This window comes from Ursus arctos, unplaced genomic scaffold, assembly GCF_023065955.2.
Source record: "Ursus arctos isolate Adak ecotype North America unplaced genomic scaffold, UrsArc2.0 scaffold_14, whole genome shotgun sequence".
NCBI classification, from domain to species: Eukaryota; Metazoa; Chordata; class Mammalia; order Carnivora; family Ursidae; genus Ursus; species Ursus arctos.
In genome coordinates this window covers 36,751,925-36,770,929 of record NW_026622808.1, presented here as the reverse complement: position 1 = coordinate 36,770,929, position 19,005 = coordinate 36,751,925, and the positions used below count along the sequence as shown (strand labels likewise).

The 19,005-nt window shown below is 45.4% G+C and overlaps 1 protein-coding gene across 3 annotated transcripts in view; it reads right to left on the bottom strand.

Moving 5' to 3' along the window:
• The window catches only part of CACNA2D3 (calcium voltage-gated channel auxiliary subunit alpha2delta 3), an 833,176-nt gene that overhangs the window by 661,081 nt on the left and 153,090 nt on the right, over positions 1-19,005 (bottom strand). For all 3 annotated transcript variants that reach the window (XR_007191727.2, XM_057311802.1, XM_057311801.1), the window contains exon 3: positions 3,739-3,855. Coding sequence is in view for 2 of the 3 variants with exons in the window: in XM_057311802.1 (XP_057167785.1) it covers positions 3,739-3,855 (117 nt within the window). In the remaining variant the exon portion in view is untranslated. The remainder of the gene's footprint in view (positions 1-3,738; positions 3,856-19,005) is intronic.

The window sequence follows — 19,005 nt, the reverse complement described above, 5'->3', positions numbered from 1 at the left end:
GTGTGATCCCAGGGTCCTGGGATCAAGCCCCGCATCAGGCTCCTCCACTGGGAGCCTGCTTCTTCCTCTCCCACTCCCCCTGCTTGCGTTCCCTCTCTCACTGACTGTCTCTCTGTCAAATGCATAAATAAAATCTTTTAAAAAATAAATAAATAACATAAAATAAAATACACAGTTCAGAGAAACCTGGATGCCTTTAGTCTGGGTACATTTCAATCCAAATAAAGCACCTTTTTTTTCCCCTTCTTAAAGGAACCACACCAACCGTATCAGTCTTTTTTTTTTTTAACATCATGAATTTAAAACAAAAGGTTTCAAAATTAAGGTCTCTCCTGTCATCAAGCTTGAAGCTTTTTAAAGCTTCAAGACTCTCATGTTACAAAATACTTACAAACTGAAAGTTCCCTTCACCAGCAATGTAACAGCAAACACTTTCTGAAAGCTTACCGTTCGCTAGTCACTGTGCAAAACCCTTTGCACAGATACACCCAGAGGCACGGCAATCCTACCATGTGGGGTGCAAAAGGAACTCCCCTGAGCCTGCCCACATGACCTGGGGTAGCAACCCCACCCTGCCAAGCCTGCATGCTCATCTCTAAGCCAGTGATACAGGAACTCATCTCCCTCCCAGGGTGGATGCCAGGGTGAAATGAGATGACAGATATAAACTGCTTAGCACAGGGCCTGGTGCATCCAGACTCACTAAGCACAAGCACAGATGAGTAAGTCTGCTACTCCTCCTAGCATCTCCACAGAGCTAAGTGAGGAAAAGAGGCCCATTGATTCCTTAGTTCTTCTCACCAACCTTTCAGCTGCCACATGGGCCCCCTGCGTCTGAGTGCCAAGTCCAGGCTCTGGAGCTGGCTGGACCTCTGTGCCACGCTGCTATGCTGCACAGCCCGCCCTCCCCCGAGTGTCAGGCCCCAGGGCTTCCTTGTCTGTCAATTGCAGAGGCAGAACCTAAGGAGATTCATGTCCTTTTCTGCTCTAAAATTCGTGATTCACAAAGAAATCCAAGCTGAAACAAAAACAGCCTTTCCTTCCCTCAAATGGACAACATTACTAGTGTTTAAAACAAAATAAAACATTTTAATTTTTTGCAAGGATTCAGGCAAATGAGCACTCACAAGCCACTGCTCCTGGAGTAACTGGGAACGGGCACAATCTTACCTGGACAGAAATGTCCTCACATGCAGAAAGAGCTCTGAAGGTGAGGTCCGCGTCTCTGAACCGGCTTCTGGGCACAGGGATTACCCTGCAGGATGCTGAGGGCACGCAGGTGATAAAGAATGTGGACTTGGGTCCCTGTATGCCTGGAGCCCGTAGCTCACTCCCCAGGTGACCCTGGAGAAGCAACTTCTGCCTCTCTCGCCTTCTCTGGAAAAGTGGGATAGTGTAACACCTCCCTCTGGGAGCTGTTCTAAGGACAAGCGAGTGCACATAAAATCCTTAGAGGAACACCAAACAGTGGTGCTGAGTCATTTGATCTATTATTAACACACAATAAGATTCACTGCGGCATTATTTATATCAAGCCTTGCAAACAACTTAAATATCCAGATTTGGAGGAACAGTCAAATCATTCATGACACACCCGTAGACTGGAATGTGATGCAGCCATTTAAGAAAATCAGGCACAAGAGTGATGCCAAGAGCAGCTCACACCACCACGGTGTAGAGAAGTGAAAAAAGCCGGACACAAAAGCAAACAGGCAATACAACTGCAAATTTGAAAAAGAAAAACATAGAAGTACATGCATAGAAATGCAAATTTAAAAAACTGGAAGGAAACACAAGAACACAAGCCTGACTTTCAAGTCATTTTTTTTCTCTGTTTGATACTTTTCAGTATATTCCTGAAGTTCCACCAAAGGGGTGTTCATTTTATAAATAGAAAATAGTAATTATGGTGGGCTTTTTGGGGGGGGGTGCTGTTGCATTTTAATTTCAAGTTCTGAGAGTTAGATATGAATGGCTACCATGTCTGTAAAGAGTATCACTTGCTTTGGGGCCCCTGAGTGGCACAGTCAGTTAAGCACCTGACTCTTGGTTTCGGCTCAGGTCATGATCTCGGGGTCCTGATCTCAGGATCCTGGATTCGAGCCTTGCATGGGGCTCTGCCCTCAGCAGGGAGTCTGCTTGAGATTCTCTCTCCCTCTCCCTCTGCCCTTTCCACTCATGCTCCCTCTCTCGCTAAAAAATAAATGATTCCTTTAAAAAAAAAAAAAAAAGAATAGCACTTGCTTCAAGGTAGAGACATAGGGACACAGGGATCACCATGAAGCTCCCAGGGCTGGCTGTCAGAGCAGTATTTCTTTTTTTTTTTTTTTTTTTAAAGATTTTTTTTTTATTTATTTATTTGACAGAGATAGAGACAGCCAGCGAGAGAGGGAACACAAGCAGGGGGAGTGGGAGAGGAAGAAGCAAGCTCATAGCAGAGGAGCCTGATGTGGGGCTCGATCCCAGAACGCCGGGATCACGCCCTGAGCCGAAGGCAGACGCCCAACCGCTGTGCCACCCAGGCGCCCCAGAGCAGTATTTCTATAGGAAATAAAAGTTTGTGGCTTTTTTTTTCTTCTAAGACACTTCAGAGTTCCCACCAAGAGGTCTCAACTTACTTGATTAATAATCACAGCAGCAGTATGAAGCTGCCATTCACTGAGCCCTGCTTACGTGCCGGGGTCTGTACTAAGTAGCTCAAAATCATAACTTTGTTTGATCTTCACATGGCCTGTTTTTGCCATTTACAGATGAGGAAACTGAGGCTCACAGGGCAGTTTTACTGAAGGTCAAAGCTCAGTAAGTGAGCAAAGCAGGCACTGAAAACCCAGGCCGAATTCACTCTTACCTACTCAACTACAACCCTCCTCCCCTGAATCAAAATAGCACAAAGATGTTTTAGAGACAAGCAAATGTGTGGAATTGTTGGGCCCAAAGCAGGAATAACATGTGGAAGTTTTGTTGGGCCAATTAATTGTGAGAGAAGCTAAAGCAGGAAGTGGTCATTTATGGCAAAGTGATAATTATTAAAACCAAAAGGTAAGCAAACCATGGGCTAGAAATAAAAAGCTCTTCAGACTGCAGTTCTTTCCCATACCTTGTGCCAATGTGGCACAAATGTGGGATGTTACAACATTCACATGTTCTAAAGCAAGAACGTAAGATGCACTGTTTAGTGGGCAAGAAGGAACAGAGTTGGAAGCCATCTTGGAAATCCAAAATGATACATTTGCATTTATCCTGCTGACAATATGAAATTTCAGGGAGCTCTTACTGGTCAAGACATTCATTATAATTATAATAATATTCCAACAGAGGTAAGGAGAACCTCCAACTTCATCTGGACTCATTCACTCCATTGAATTTTCAACTCCACATTTTGGCAAACATGGCTTAAATTTTTTATAGTTGCTTAGTTGAACCACAATGTACTTTTGAATGACTTTTGGCAACAAGTGAACATATCACACAGTCATAAGCCATCCCCCGAGGCTGTACACTTGGTAGCACTTCCACGGAAGGCACAAAATTATAAGACCAAAATTGGCACCTGCACCCTCTCCAGAAAGGGCAATCGCGCCCCTACTAACTGGTCTTGCTGGTTAAGTAAAGAAAATAAAGTGTTTACAGAACAGCTGAGTCAACTGTGATCTTGGAGAGCTGGAGTCACCAGTGTCAGTCCCCCGAAGGTGCCTCTGTGTCTTTGGGCAGCATAGAGCAGAAACCAGAGGCACTTACCCGCATGGCTTCAGACTTTTTGTGAAACATCTCTTCCATGTTCTTTGCCAGCTTTTTCACCAGTTGGAGGCCATCAATTTCTTCTATGGCAACGTCTTTCTCATACTCTTTGTATTTCTGTAAGAAGGGAAGGCAACAAGAAAGGCATAAAACACCATACCCATGACTTCGGAGCACATCTACTTACAAGGACTAAATAGGACTGCCTCTTGGATTTGAAGATATTGGACTGTATCTCAAAATTATTAAACCAGCTAAGGAGAAATGTGAAAATTGGCTCTGGCTCTCTTAGGAACTTAACGAGCACCCAGGAAAGGAAAAAAAAAAAAAAAAAAAACCTTAAAGCAATCAAGCACTTTATCATCCATCCTCTTCAGTGCTCGAAATCAACACTCTAACACTTCCAACTTGACCACACTCAGCCGTTCTTTTGGAGGACTTTCCCAGATTCATGAGCTGTCCAACAGCCAACGCCACTAGACACTGACTATTCCAAATGCGTCATTAAATAAAAATGAAGAAATTTAACTCGTGTGTGTGTGTGTGTGTGTGTTTTCTTGAACATCACTAACTTAACTTTTTCACGGCCAAAGACTGGAGACAGGGAAAAATAGTTTCAAGGCTATGACTGTAATGTATAATTATAGCAGGAGTAGGCAATCTATAATCCTTGGGTCAAATCCAATCCATCACCTATTTTTATAAATAAAGTTTTATTGGCACAAAACCAGACCCATTTGTTTTTATATTCAATCAAGTTTAGTAGTCACAATAGAGACCAGATCACCCACAAAAACTAAAATATTTACTCTTTTTTATAGAAAAAGTTTGCCAACTCCTAAACTGGAATGGGAATTGAAGAAAGTCACATGGCAGAGCATCTCATAAACATTTTATAGTGAGAGAGTCCTTGCTATGGATTTTAGCATTTCAATTCAATCCACTAATGTTCATTGAGGACCTCCTACGTACCCTCAAGAACTCACGGAAAAGAGAATGTAAGAGTAAGTACAAAAGCCATAAAAACAAATACTTTATATATCTCATAATGAGTTCATCTGTTCATAAGAGACTGATTTGCTCAAATTCTCAAAGATAATTTTTCATTTAAAACCTATCACACCCTAGTGACAGATAATCTATTTCACCAGCAGTTCTCAAAATGGCCAAGAACCCTGAGGGTTCCCTGAGACCCTTTCAGGGGCCCATCAAGTCCTCCTTTTCCCCAATAGCATATCTATATGAAGCCAGAATTTCTTCATAGATTTCAAAAAATCACAACAGACTGAACACAGAAGCAGATATGAGGATTCACCTGTCTTCTCTTTAACCATTAAAAAGATTTGCAAAAGAAAAAAAAAAGTGCCACTCCTCTTTTTTTTGTCTGTTTTGGAGAACACAGTTATTTTTCATAAAATACCTATTTATGATAACATATGTTTTTCCGCTTGAATTAATTTTTAAATGTCTCGGTTTTAATTTCTAATATGGCAAATATCAATAGATGGGACCCACATGAGCAGAAGCTCTTAGGAATCCTCAGTATTTTATAAGAGTGTAAAGGGGTCCTGAGACCCAAAACTTTGGTTTAACTAAAGATTTAATTTTGTTCCCGTTGCAAAAAAATATTGTTTATTAGTAAATACCTCCCAAATGGAGTTTGAAATACTTTTTTTTTAAAGATTTTATTTATTTATTTGACAGAGAGACAGCCAGCAAGAGAGGGAACACAAGCAGGGGAAGTGGGAAAGGAAGAAGCAGGCTCCCAGTGGAGTAGGGAGCCTGATGCGGGGCTCAATCCCAGCACCCTGAGATCATGCCCTGAGCCGAAGGCAGACGCTTAACGACTGAGCCACCCAGGCGCCCCGAGTTTGAAATACTTCCAATGTCAACAGAAATCCCTTACATTATTGTAGGTAATAAAAGGCTGGGGAACTAAAGCTATTGGGGGTTTTATATTTACCTTCGTTAGGAGAACCAGAACCACTTACTGATCCCTCACCCCAGCCTCCTACTTAGAAAAAACAAGGGCTCCACATCTTATCTTGGCTTAAAGACCTTGAGAGTCATTTTTAAAGTGGAAAATGTAATGGCTTTTTAATGGAAATATAATTTTTACAATAAAAATGTGTATTTTCTCCCCACTTCCCCTTCTTTACTTTAAAGGATGTAAACTGAGAGGAGGCTGTTTTTCCTTGCCCAAAGGAAGGGTGTGTGTGGGTGTGTGTGCGTGTGCACGCATGCACGTGTGTGTGACACAAAGCACTTCCCTTCCTAGCTCAGATTTCCAAGTCTGTTGAGGCAATAATATTAGGTGTCTTGAAAAGAGAAGAGTAGAGTTTGAGGACAGGGGGGAATGGCCCTATGGAAATGAACATAAGAGACTAAAATGAAATCCCTACAGTCTGAGGGCATATGACTAGAGTTCTCAGAGCCCAGCATTAGATACTCACAGAGACAAAGAGAGAAGGACAGGAAGGGACCCCCAGACTCGGCATCAGGGCCTCTGACTGAAACGTCAGCCCTAAGGGCTTGGTATTTCTGAGAATTAAGGTGAGCCTAAGGAAAAATACAAAATGCTATTCTAGACTGCTTGGGTCCAGACCAAGATAGACATCTGCTACGTTGTTTGTGAGATGCTCTGAGCTGCTCCACATTGTCCTGTAATGGACTACGGGTTGTGAGTGACACTCTTCTCCTTGCTCCCCGAAAACATCCATATAAATCCGAAGTGTTTGCCTTGAGAATCTCTCTCTTACATCTCACCCGGAGAACAATTTCTCCTTCTAGGTCTCCTCTCCTCCTCGACAAGGCTGTACTCATTCTCTAAGACAATGAGGCTATACCCTTTCTTTGAGCTCCAGGACACTCTGTGCTCATCTTTCCTGGCCATGTGGCTTGTGTGGCCCTGGGGGGCAAGGACAGGTCCTTGTGCTCACCCACCAGCCCACAGCAGGCACTCACAGGACTTCTCTGAACGAAGCTTGTTGCAAAACAATTTCGATGTTACAGTATAAGGAGGAGGCAAGCAGGGATACAGCTACATTGCTCTGGGTTCTCTAATGGTGACCTCTCTACCCCTGGAGAGGTTGACTGGATTGACCCGCGATGTGGGGCTCCAGTGAGACCAACCATGGCTCAAGCTAACAGCGTCCTCTGGTGTATGAATAAAACTTCAAGGACAATCACTGGAAATGTTCCCTAAGTTCAAATGCAAGCCAATGCCTTTGGAGCCAAAAATCCTGGGGGTTCTCTGCTGCTGCCAGATGTGTTCCAAAAGCCAGCAGCTGAGGCCAGCCTATACCCAAAGCTGATTCGCTACCAAAACTATGAAGTTCAAGAAGTGAGTAAAACAAAACAAAGTTGCCAGTCTAATATTTACAGAGTCAATATAATAAATCTCTGTCTTAAGTAATTCTATAACGAAAGGTGATCTAGAGGCGTAAGATAAAGAAAAATAAAATGCATTTCACAATTAGCCTTTACCTGAATCTTCTGGTTTTTAGATAGGGCCCCATTATTCTGGTCATATTCGTTCTGGCATGTGTTTTTCTCCCCAAGAGATCTCTAGAAAGGAATCCATTTATTTAACTACAACCATCCCCCCCAAGTTTTCAGTGAGATCATCCTGCATCCTCTCTTCCTCTGACTCTGCTCTGGGAAAAGGAGCCAGTGACTTTATGGAGGGCTAGTCTCCCAGGCCTCCTTGTGCCTGGTGACCTAACTAACCAATCTCAGTCCAAAGCCCCTTGCCAAGCTAAGGACTCCAGATCTGGGACAAACGTAACCATTCACTGGTTCTATCCCTCTGACAGCCTAAGTCCCCTCCCCTCAGGATACGTGACGATGGGTCTTCCTTGCCAATGAGCCAAGCCTGTACTACTTTCTCCCCACCCTAGGGAAGTTATCCCATAAGCAAAAAGACATCCTGCTTCTCAAGATGTGTTAACGCCTATTGGAATTGGGTCAAACAGCTTAATGCCTTACTCTCACCAGGAAATGTTACACTTTGCTGGAATCAAAGGATTTTGAAGAACAGAGAGAGTAACACAGTGATAGCCATTAGCCAACTGCAAGCCTTTGGTGTCTTGGGATGGTCATATACATCCAGAACCTTTAAAAATGTGCCAACAATTTCACCTCCAGCAATCAGATAAAGGAAGCTACAACGGTACAACAGAATTCCACAAAGCCGTCCCAAATTGTGTGAAAGAATGTAGCAAACGTGCACACACAGTATGCTCCGATATGTTACAGATAGTAATCGGTAACTTTTTGTTTTAAATTACTAATCTGCCGTATACACCCATACACACGAACACCCTGCTAGAAGGATATATGCCAAACGTTCACAGCTGGCTGTACGATCACCAAGGATTTTTCCTCTTTCTTTTCTTGCTTACCTGTATTTCCTAATTTTTACAATGAACATACTATTTTGGAAATTAGAAAATATAAAAGTTGCAGTTACGTGAGAACAGCGTATGGGCACCTAGTAAACAGATTTCTTTAGGGAAATGTGGTCCCAATTAGAATCTGTGTAATTAAGCAGCATGTCTTCATTAGCGGAGCCTAAGAAAGTCAGTAAAATGAGTCCTCCGTGTATCACGGGCTCAGCACGGTGCCGGAAGCTTTTCGCATATTAATTTGTGTAATCCTCACAGCCACCCCGAGAGGTAGGTATTATCCCCAAATTGCAGATGGGGAACTGAGGCCCAGAGAGGCGTTAGTTGGTAGGTGGAAGTCAAATGGTCAGAGTGAGTTTTAAACCTATTAAGGTCTAACTTCTAATCGCTAGGTCTTTTGAACTCGGGGGTAGGGGGTAAAGGACCAACAGTCCAAATATTTGCAAATTTGTTTCAGAGGGGCCATTTCACTGCCTTAATGGACCCCTGTCTCCTTGCTCTTGTCGCCAACGGTGGCTTGGACTCGCCAAGAGAGTCAAATACCAAAAACCAGAGACATGACCTGTTCGAGGAGGGCTGCAGCTGTTCACATAGTCAGAGCACACCGGACATCACAGCAGGGGACTCTGTCCCTCCGAGGGCCACTGAGGGCATGAGCCTGGAGCCTGGCCTCAGAGGAGCAGACAGAGCTCTTGAGAATAAAAATATCTGGAGAGAGAAGAGCAAGCCCACTCTGAAAGGAGTTCCTGGAGCCTTAATTATAAATTACTCCCTGGCTGTGTCTGGGCTACAAAACATCTTTTGTTCTCCAAGGGACCAAGAAAGACCTGGAGGCAAATCACCCCACACTCCTTTTCCTCCAGGTTTTGCCTCCCCACACAGCTGTGTAGGCAGTGGCACTTTATTTCCTATAGCTTCAAGGACTGCTCTAGCAATGATATCTGCTTCATAACAAAAGCAGCAGCCCTTCAACCAGGAAAAGGAGTTAGGACAGTATCAGCAGGTCCCTGTAAACACACAAAGGAAGGCAGAGGAAAAGACAAACATAGGAGAGATACCATGCCACCTCATTAAGGAGTCAGGCCAGGCCGGATTTGAATCCTGTCTCTGCAACATGTCACTTCTATCCTGTGTCTCCGCTATGCCAGACATGGTACTAGGCACAAGCACAATGATGGGGAGAGCAGAGTGGAAGAAAGATGGCAGTCTATTGGTCAGGAGTGTTCTGATGAGTAAAAAGGCTAAGATGATACATCAGGGTAAGTACCCTGATGGGGTGGTCAAGGCAGTGACTCCCTGCTTGCTGGACCCTTGATGGATGACAAGGCTGGGAAGGTGGGAGACAAAACAGGTGGGAAGCATGCCAGGCAGAGGGAAAAGCAGGGACAGAGGTCCAGGGACAAGACGCTGTCTGGGGCTCGAGGAAATACCCCCTGTTCCACTTCACTGGTGCATGGATGGCCAAGGTGGGGACTCTGCTGAGAGTTGAGGCCAAAGAAGTAAGCAGGGCCAGGCCATCAAGGGAGTGGGCTAGGATTAAGATTTTGGACCTTACCCTGATTTGGGTAAGTGGGTGGGGTGTGGAGATGGGTGGGTTATGGAGACAGGCCATAGCCAGAGCCAGGGAAAGGTTCAAGGGTGGGAGGGACTCAGGAATCCTATGTGCACTTTTAAAAAACCTCAGTGTGCAGAAAGGGTAGGAGGGAAATAAAACTGGACAGAGAAAAGGAGCTGAGGGACCCAAGTGGTCAGGAGACAGCACAGTGGAGAGGCCACAAGACTCAGAGGAGTGGGAGGTGGACTCCCTGGAAGACATCAAGAGGGCTGACGGCTGGATGCAGCAGCAGTCTGGGCTGGCTGGCTGGCCATGTCATTTAAAGGAAATCGCTGAGCCTCCCGGGCCTCGATGTCCTAAGTCAGAGCATCAGGGGTCATGAGGCCCCTCTTCCAGGGCCTGGGGCGTGGGGGTGGGGGAGGACATCTGTGGAAGCCCCCAGTGCAGTGCCTGCACATAAGGCCCACTCCAAATCCTCACAGCACCTCTGCTATGGAGGATTCCAGTGAGTGCCGTATTGTCACACTAACGCCTTCCAGAACTGAAGCTCTTCATGTAAGCGACAAACTGCAACAGGTTGGCTGATGATACCGATACTCTTCCTGTGGCCACCCCCAGCCTCTGGGCCGCCCCCTGCGCTCCAGGCAGTAGCCAGATTGAGCCCTGAGCGACACAGCCCAGACTCAAGTGGAGGCAGAGTGCAGCCCTTCCCAAGAACACCTCTCTGCATTCATAACACAGAAGGAGGGCAAGCCTGGGACTTTTTATTCCCTCTGTCACAAGAGAACATCTGAAGCCTCCATTCCTTCTGTTAGCAGAATCAGCATTTGGCAAGAAATCTTGTGATGAGCCAAGAACATTTATCATTTGAGAAGGGAGACACAGAAATGCATTATTTCTGCAGCATCCATTTTGCCAGATCATTTCACACAAACACCAGGAAGAGGAAAGCACTACCTCACTGTCAGAACACTTAATGTTGTTCATACATTTGGGTCATTTTTTCCTACGTGATGACTGAGTATCTAGAAGTGAGTCACCTGGAACAGACCCCAAAGAGCGGGGCTTGGGTCAGGAGACTTCTGAATGGTCACAGTTAATTGGGATAAAAGCCAAACACAGGAGAGAGGTTCTGAGTAGAAGAGCCAAGTGCCCCCTGAACCAAGTGCCCCCTGCTGGAGACGGACGCAGGGGTGACCCTTAGCCAAAGAGCTGGTGCAGCTGAACACGGTCTCGTGGCCAAATTTTCTCAGCAAAACCTGAAATTACATCTCTAGATTCAGCATCATTAAACCACTAGATGAAGACGGACAGAAGGTCCAGGGGAGGAGATGGCAAAGCAGGGACCTGCCCATCCCCAAGTGAGAATCTGGGGAGCTTGCCTCAAAGCCCATGACTTGAGAGAAATGGTGAGAACTAGTCCTGCTTCTCTATCCCTCCCCGAAGCCTCCAGCACTTCCCTTGAAATCCCCGGACCCAGATCCCCCAATAAACCCTGTCCCTGGGAAACCCTGGAGACAGGCCAAGCCCAGCGCCCTGAAAGGTGGCTTGTTCGCAGAAGAGCTGAAGATATTTCCCGTTCCTACTTTAAGGTTCAATTTTCAATCTTATTCTCATTCCTTCAAGCTCTCAAAGAGCCACAGTACAGAAGCTGAATTCATTACACCGATCAGTTAAATAAGGATCACACCAACACACACCAAAAAAGGAACCTAAGCTGAACTCACTGCTATTTTCATTCATTCAACAAATAGTTAGAAACAGCCTACCGAGTGCCAGGCGGGTGGGGGGAATAAGGGACTACTGACAAAAGCATATATTCCCTCGGGGTATGAGAAAGCCAATTTTTGGTCCATTTCATTAAAAATAAGTAATAAGCAAGCTGGAACAGAGCTGCCTGGACCGTCTCAATCTAAACTTGAGCCCTGATATCCCACCTCACCATTCTGTGCCAGTCTCCTTCTGAGGCCACACCTGCGTGCAGTGCGGGCGGGTCACGTCTGCCGTACGTGGGAGGGCATTGTGTGCCTTCTACGGAGTGCCTAACAGGCTATAAAGCACAGACATATATTTCTCCTTGAGTAGGGAGGAATGAGGACCAGGAGTTATGGGCAAACCCACAGTCCTATCAACAATGAAAACGTGGCCAGGAATAGGAAGGACACCACAGTCACCAGGGAGGTAAAAGGCTCCAGGGAAAGATATAAAACAATGAATTTGCTAAGTGTCATAGAAAAGGGGATGACTCGTACAGCATGTGTAACTCCCTGCCTCCTGGGAGATGAAGTCTGTGAAGTGTGCTATTAATGTCCTGAGACGGCCATGAACCACCACAAGGTGGCTGATAAACAGAGGCAGGACATCTGTGACCCAAGCTTGAGGGACAGTGGAAATAAGGGCAGGTTGGGGAGAAGGGGAAGAAAGGGAGACATATATCAATTAAGCCATATTTTAGACATATATCAATTCATCAGATATCCCTCCAACGGGGAGAAAGGGATACAATCCCTGCTCTGTCTCCTCTGTCTTATTCCTAGCAAAGGTGGCTGACCTGATGGGATGGGTGGGAAAGAATCTGCATGGATTTTGCTGGAATACTATTGATTTGGAGCCTGGTGGCAGCATCCTGCTTGGCTTAAAATCACTGGCTGGGGTTCAAGATGCAGGAAGATCAACAACATGCCGCCCACTTGCTAGGCAATCTGGCATTGTGCTAAGACCAGGGACTTCTCAGCCAGGTACACGAAGTTCAAGCGTCACCACTCAGTAGCTATGTGACGAGCTGCTCAGCCTACATCAGCCTCCTTTCCTTCATCAGCACACGGGATGACACCAGACCTCCTAGTGTGCTTAGGATGATCAAAGAGGGTCAAGGGTGTAAAGTACCCAGCAGAATGCTGGACACGGGATAATGCGCTCCAAAAATGGTGCTGGTGTTGGTAGAGGTGGTAATAAATTCTGATATTTGTTCTACGACTTCTGAGAATGGTCATTCTCTTGCCTCAACAACAAGAAGATACTCTGAACCAAAGTTCACAGTCTAACCGATGAGCTAGACTTGAATGCTACTCTGGGCAGTGGTATTTTTCAGATGCATTCCCAAGGCACTGAGGGGTCTTCAACAGTAACTCTTTGGGGAATGGCCCCCTGCTGGCAGGAACCGGACACTAGAAGTCTCTGTTTACATAGTGGAAATGACAGTTTTTTGATATGGCACTGAAGGTGTGGCAATAAAAACTAATCATCTACAATTTTTGGATTCTCTCCTTATAGGCAGTGTCATTTTCTTATTATGACATAAATGTACTTAGTATTCCTCTCGACTCAATTATTGCATACAGAAGTGTCACTTCAAAATACAACACTCCAACGCAATTATGTTTCCAAGTAAATATATTTCCAAATCCTTTAAGCTGATGTTAGGAACGCTTCTTCTTAACCATAACAACGAACCTAACTGAATGCATGGCACTCTAGGTCACAGAAGAATATTTTTCTGTTTGGAAAATGAAAAGTGCCATTTTGTACAAATAATTCTGTTTCACACAGGTAATTCCAATCGAGTGTCTCCAAGGTCCAAACATCACCCACGATTAATGCGGGGCTCTTCCAGATCTAGTTGGGGGGGGGGGAATCTTGAGAGAATGCAAGTTTTTCTCCGTCAAAGCCATCAGAACAAGACACAATTTGCAGGAGAGACCCTCCGAGCAAGGACAGAAGGAGGGAAGACAGGGCACTATATGACAACCCAAAGAACAAACAGAGGGCAGCCAGGGAGCAGCTGGGCTCCAACCTCTGCAGGGCTGTGGCTCGTGGAGAGCACGTGCAGGATCTGGACGATCACCTGTAAGCAGTTCTTGCTCTGCGGGGAGAAAAGCATGGATATGGACCATCACTGAAGGCAGCAGGTTTGCTCAGCATGTTATTAAGAACTTCCAGCTGGGGGATGGAGGTCGTGGTCTGGTCTAAATGGCTTCTCCGGGTGCCCTCTGGTCCTCACCTCAAAGGAGCACTGCCACAAGAATTACCAGGGTCCCCTGGCCCTCGTGTCCCTGGCGTCCTTGTTCCCAGTTCACTATCCGGAGTGCCCTCCTAAATCACCAGGTTCTGGGGACGCTATTCTTCAGAGGAGCTGGCTCTGCAGTGGGTGGTCTCTGACAGATTTCTAGCACTTTTGGACTGTCAGGTCCTGAATTAAAAGATGGATATCTCTCCTCTCCCTGTTTTACTGTCTATACTCCTTTTTTTTTTTAACCTTGATAAGTCTCATAAGCTTTTACTGTTCAACACAGTCAACTGGACCAATGCTACTGATAAATTTAGCTCTGTGGAGGTAAAACTGAGTGTGAATGCTGCATTCAATTCCTGTTGTATATGAGGGGAGGTCAGTCAGAGGCAAGCTACTAAACCAGCTGTTGATACAACCATCCTTGCCCTAGCATGGTGGCATAGCGTACTGCTCTAAAACAGGGAAATTCATCTGCCTACTCGACAAACTCAGATGATCTCAATGCTTCTAAAAAAAAAAAAAAATCCAATTCCTGGGTATTTTCTGGATTACTGCATGGGATATGAGGCTCTGAAATGCACATTTTTATGCTGTACATACATCCTCACAACACTAAAAGCCAAAATAATGACTACAGGTCCACGTGTGTTAGAGAGGAACAATTACATTGTAGCATTTGCAAGTGTGCTTAATATACGCCAGCAAATTTAAATACAGCCAAACTGCAAATAATAAGACATTACTTTATAAATCCTGGACTACTTGAAATAGGTTCTTTTCCCCAGCCTACTCTTTTCGAACACATTTTTCTGATGTTCCGATTTAAAATAATTCATCCTTCCTTCTCCCTAAGGGTCCGAGGGAATAGCAACAATGACAATAACAATAATTTATTTTTAATAATAACAACCGGCACTATTGAGCACTTAACTTTGGGTCAGATAGATACTGTTTTCTCCCATTTTACAGGTTAGGAACTGAAGCACAGAGAGATTAGCCAAGTTACCAAGGTTATACTACCAGTAAGTGGTTGTATTCATTATGGGGACAGTAGCTACTATAATAAAAATATCCCCAAATCTCAGTGGTTTGACACAATAGACATTTATTCCTCACTGATGTAACCACCCATCCCTATCTGCAGCCTTCCATTTAGCGATTCAGGGACGAGGATCCTCCCATCGTGTGTCTGTTCTCTCCCCTCAGGCCTTGGAGTCTTCTGCATTCAGCCAGCAGATGGGGGAGAGGGTGAGAAGAGGCACCTGCTTCCTCACTCCTCAGCCTGGAAGCAACATGCAGCGGCTCTGCTCATATTCCACTGGCACTTACTAGCCACATGGCCCAACCCAACGTACCAGAGCTGGGAAAACAGAACCGGTGGCTGAGGAGCCATATCCAGGCTCCAAGGCAACACCGTGGAAACGGATGCTTCAATCATCCGGGATCTGCGAGCTGTCTGTGCTGCTGTCACAGAGCCAGGATTCGAACCCAGGCAGCATGGCCTTGGAGTCTATACTCTCAACCACCACACTTCCATTTAAAAGCTTGATAAACTGTAGGTAGATGAAACCTTTGACTAAACCTTGGCTGGGAACCACCTGCAAGATGGATAATTTAAAGCTGGCACAATCAAGTCACAATCTACAGAAAGGATAATATGATCCAATCACTTGCATGTGTAATTACGGTCAGGCTCAGATGTTAAAGGCCAAGATATTGCAACACAGAAAGGAACACATTATAAACAATTCTAAGACCTTCTGCCCGATTTCCTTAATCCCAGCTCAAATAAAACTGCTATTTGAGTAACATCAGTGACCTTCTCTAGCATACGATATTAGTTGCCCAGGCGCCACAAAAGTTAATTGGCTTAACTAAAGTCTCTTTAATTCTACATCCAAGATGTCCTGGAAATCGAAGGCAATCAATGAATGAGTCTGCAAGATCCGTAACAAGCTTAGAGCTAATACTATTTGCAGCTGCTCAAGTGGTTTCTGTACTTACAGAGCCAGAAGCTGGAATGAGGGTTAGGACCCTGCCTCTGAATGAACCTTTAACTCCATCCACTCCAAACTGAACCTACAGGCCCGGGTGTATGGGGCAGCTGGGCCCTAGCTTTTCGCTGGGGAATGTGGAGAACGATGGTGCGATCATGCCCAGGAGTTATGAACCCACCCTCCTCCTGCTGAAAGGAAGAGCTGAAAACCCAGTCTCACTTGTGCAGAGGTTGGGGAGGTTCTGTTCCCCACTGCTGACATCAGAGGCTGAGAGAAAACGGTCCACGGCATCAGCATCCTGCCTGCGAACATCACCCTGCCTCACGTCTGTCCACAGGAGCTGCAGGAGTTTGCAGCACGACACCCCATTTTGTCCACCATAACCAGTGCCAAAACAAGAGGGCATTACAGCAGAGCCGCCCCGATGCTGAGATGCAAAACAGAAGCAGAGCCTTCTAGGAGTTCGGCTGTCCCTCACTTCAGAGCCCAGTGAGTTTCTGACATACGTCACCAAGCCCAGCACAGAGCGCTTCTCCCCAGTATCTTTAAGCTCCCACTGTCAGACCCCGACAGGAACTTAGAAACAATCCGCTTCCGAAGCCACTAACTCAAATGCTTCCAGTGGCTAGACAGGTCGTACCAGGTGACGGAATGAAGCCAGGCCGGAGCCTTTGGCAAAGAGCGGAGCTTCGGTCCCATCCTTGAGCGGCGGATACTTTTCCGCTGCTGCGGATCTTTGTGGGGTGACGGGCACCCTGTGCGTAGCCAACCTTCCATTTGTTGAGAGGTGCCAGCAATCTATGTTTTCATGGGAAATCTGCCGCTGAGTCTGTTTCTTTGAACACTCTGGGACCCAGATTCAGACTGTGTCTAAACATCTTCCTCATACAGCTTCACGTGAGGAGACCGAGGCCGAATAACAGGGGCTCCCGTCCCCCACCGGCGGAGACGTGCTGGAGGGTGTGGACAGTTTCCTGGTATCCGCCACTAACTCCTGAAGCAGGCACTGCTGTGGTCTTTACTGTCACACGAGTGGGAGGCGCCGAGAGGGCAGCTGCCAGCCCAGGCCCAAAAGGGACAGATGTCCACCTCCTGTCTTCCCAGTGTCCCAGCCAGTGGGGACAGAGCCAGTCTTCCTCACCATTTGGGTCACCTGGGGGTTAGAACCTGAGGCTGGCTTCCCAGAGAGACCCCCACTTTTGCCAGAAGCACTGGATTCCTCAGGCATCCGGGGTTGCTAGGCATGGAAATAAGGCCCTGAAACTGAGGAATCTAGACAGGCGGAGAGAAGCCCACACATGACTCCCGAAATAGGGTTTTTTTCTGTGGTGGTTTGAAGAATCCTAGAGTCTTAGGGAATGTTAACTAAGGCTTCTGTTTCTCTCTCTCTCTCTCCCTCTCTCTCACACACACGCACCCTCCTTCTCTCTCTCCCTCTCTCGCTCTCTCACACACACACACAAAATCACTATGCTACCAATATTTTTTCTCCTAAGATGTATTTAGGAAACTATAAGGAAATTAAACAATACATCCACCTTATTCTTATCATCATGCTATGATGTGCCTTCAAGATAGGGATTTGGGGTGGTTTGGTAGAATGGCTACTCTGGCATCTGGGGAATCCCACTGACCCCTTCTCAGAATGATACTTTTTTTTAAAGATTTTTATGTATTATTTATTTTAGAGAGACAGAGCGGGGGGGAGGAAGGGGCAGAGGAAGAGGGAGAAGCAGGCTTCCCATGGAGCAGGGAGCCCGATGTGGGACTCGATCCCAGAACCCCAGGATCATGACCTGAGCCGAAGGCAGACACTTAACTGACTGAGTCACCCAGGTGTCCCCAGAATGATACTTTTAAATGAAAAAAAGAAAACACACAGGAAAGAAACCAATTACACTGAAATTCAGTTTTCAAAATATTTACGACATGAATTTGCGATGCGGTAATGTCGGTGTCTCTTCACAGGTGCGTGGATGACAACATCTAGAGGGAGTCTGTAGCCGCCATAGCCACGGTACCAAGGACTGAGTGCCAACAGCAAGGAGCTATCTGCATCGACGACAGTACGATATGAAGATATCTGTGATTTCTGTCACTGACAAAGTCACAGGCACCACTGTGGCTTGTTACCTACATTTCTAAGATAAAGTCATCCATTTCAGTGAGAGGTTAGTGAGAATAAAAGATGTCTCTTGTTCCCACCTAAGTTCAGAGCCCCCTGCGCTTTCCAAGGCATACGTTTAGCACCCCTACACACTCCCCAAGAACAGCAAGGGGTTCCAGAAAAAGTCAGTCGATGTATGAACAGTGACAGGGCATCTGCCTGTTTGCTCGTCTCTGTCATATGGACCGTCTGGTCATCAGCACACACTCACAACCCAATGTAAGATTTCTCTATTAACCTTATACATCAAAATTGTGGCCATTTCCTGCAATAATTAATTCTCCCAGATGGCTCTGCTGTCTATGTAAGTGAAGATTACAGTTTATGAGCTTCTCTGGGTGCTCTGTCAATAAATGATGATTTCTCAAATGGATCAGGGAAGGGTAAACACTAAACTGGAAACAGTATTTATCTCAGGCCATGGTGTTAGAGCAGAATTGATGAGCACAATCCATTTTCTTTCCTATATACTACTGGGTTATTAGAATTCTTCACAAAGACCATACATTCATGTATTATTTGTGAGATTAAAAATATATAAGGTGTCAAGTTCAAAGAAATTTAGTAATCACTGACATAAAAGTATAATAAATGCCTCATAACATGCAAAGAGAAATAGGACTAACTCAGAAGGCTACACTCCAGACATGAATTAAACAACCCGCTGAACAAACCCAGCCTTTCTCCACAACGACTAGATGCCCGTGTGAAAAAAATATTTCACCCACTGTCTGTTATCATAGAAATCTGCTCACAAAATAATGTTAAGTGAAGTGCATTATGTTTATAACTAAAGCCATGTCAAAACCCAAAGCAAAAGACAGTGGGCGGGCCCACAACAAAATTCTTAGACCATGACTGGGGTATGGTGGCAGGATTTGGGTTCAATTTTTCCAATTTTCTAAATTTGTTATGTGATGCTGCTTTTCAAATAGGAAGAGGCAAAGTCTAAGATGGTGAAAAATAAAAAGGCAAGAGTGGATTCAAGTCCAGAGAGGCTGGCTCCGGAGCCCAAGTTCTGACCTCCCCCAATCACTCTTCTAAGGTAAAATGAGACCTTTTCTTATTATAAAAGCGAAATGTTCTCACTGTAGGAAGAACTATCAGAAGGTACATACAAGCAAATAGAAAAC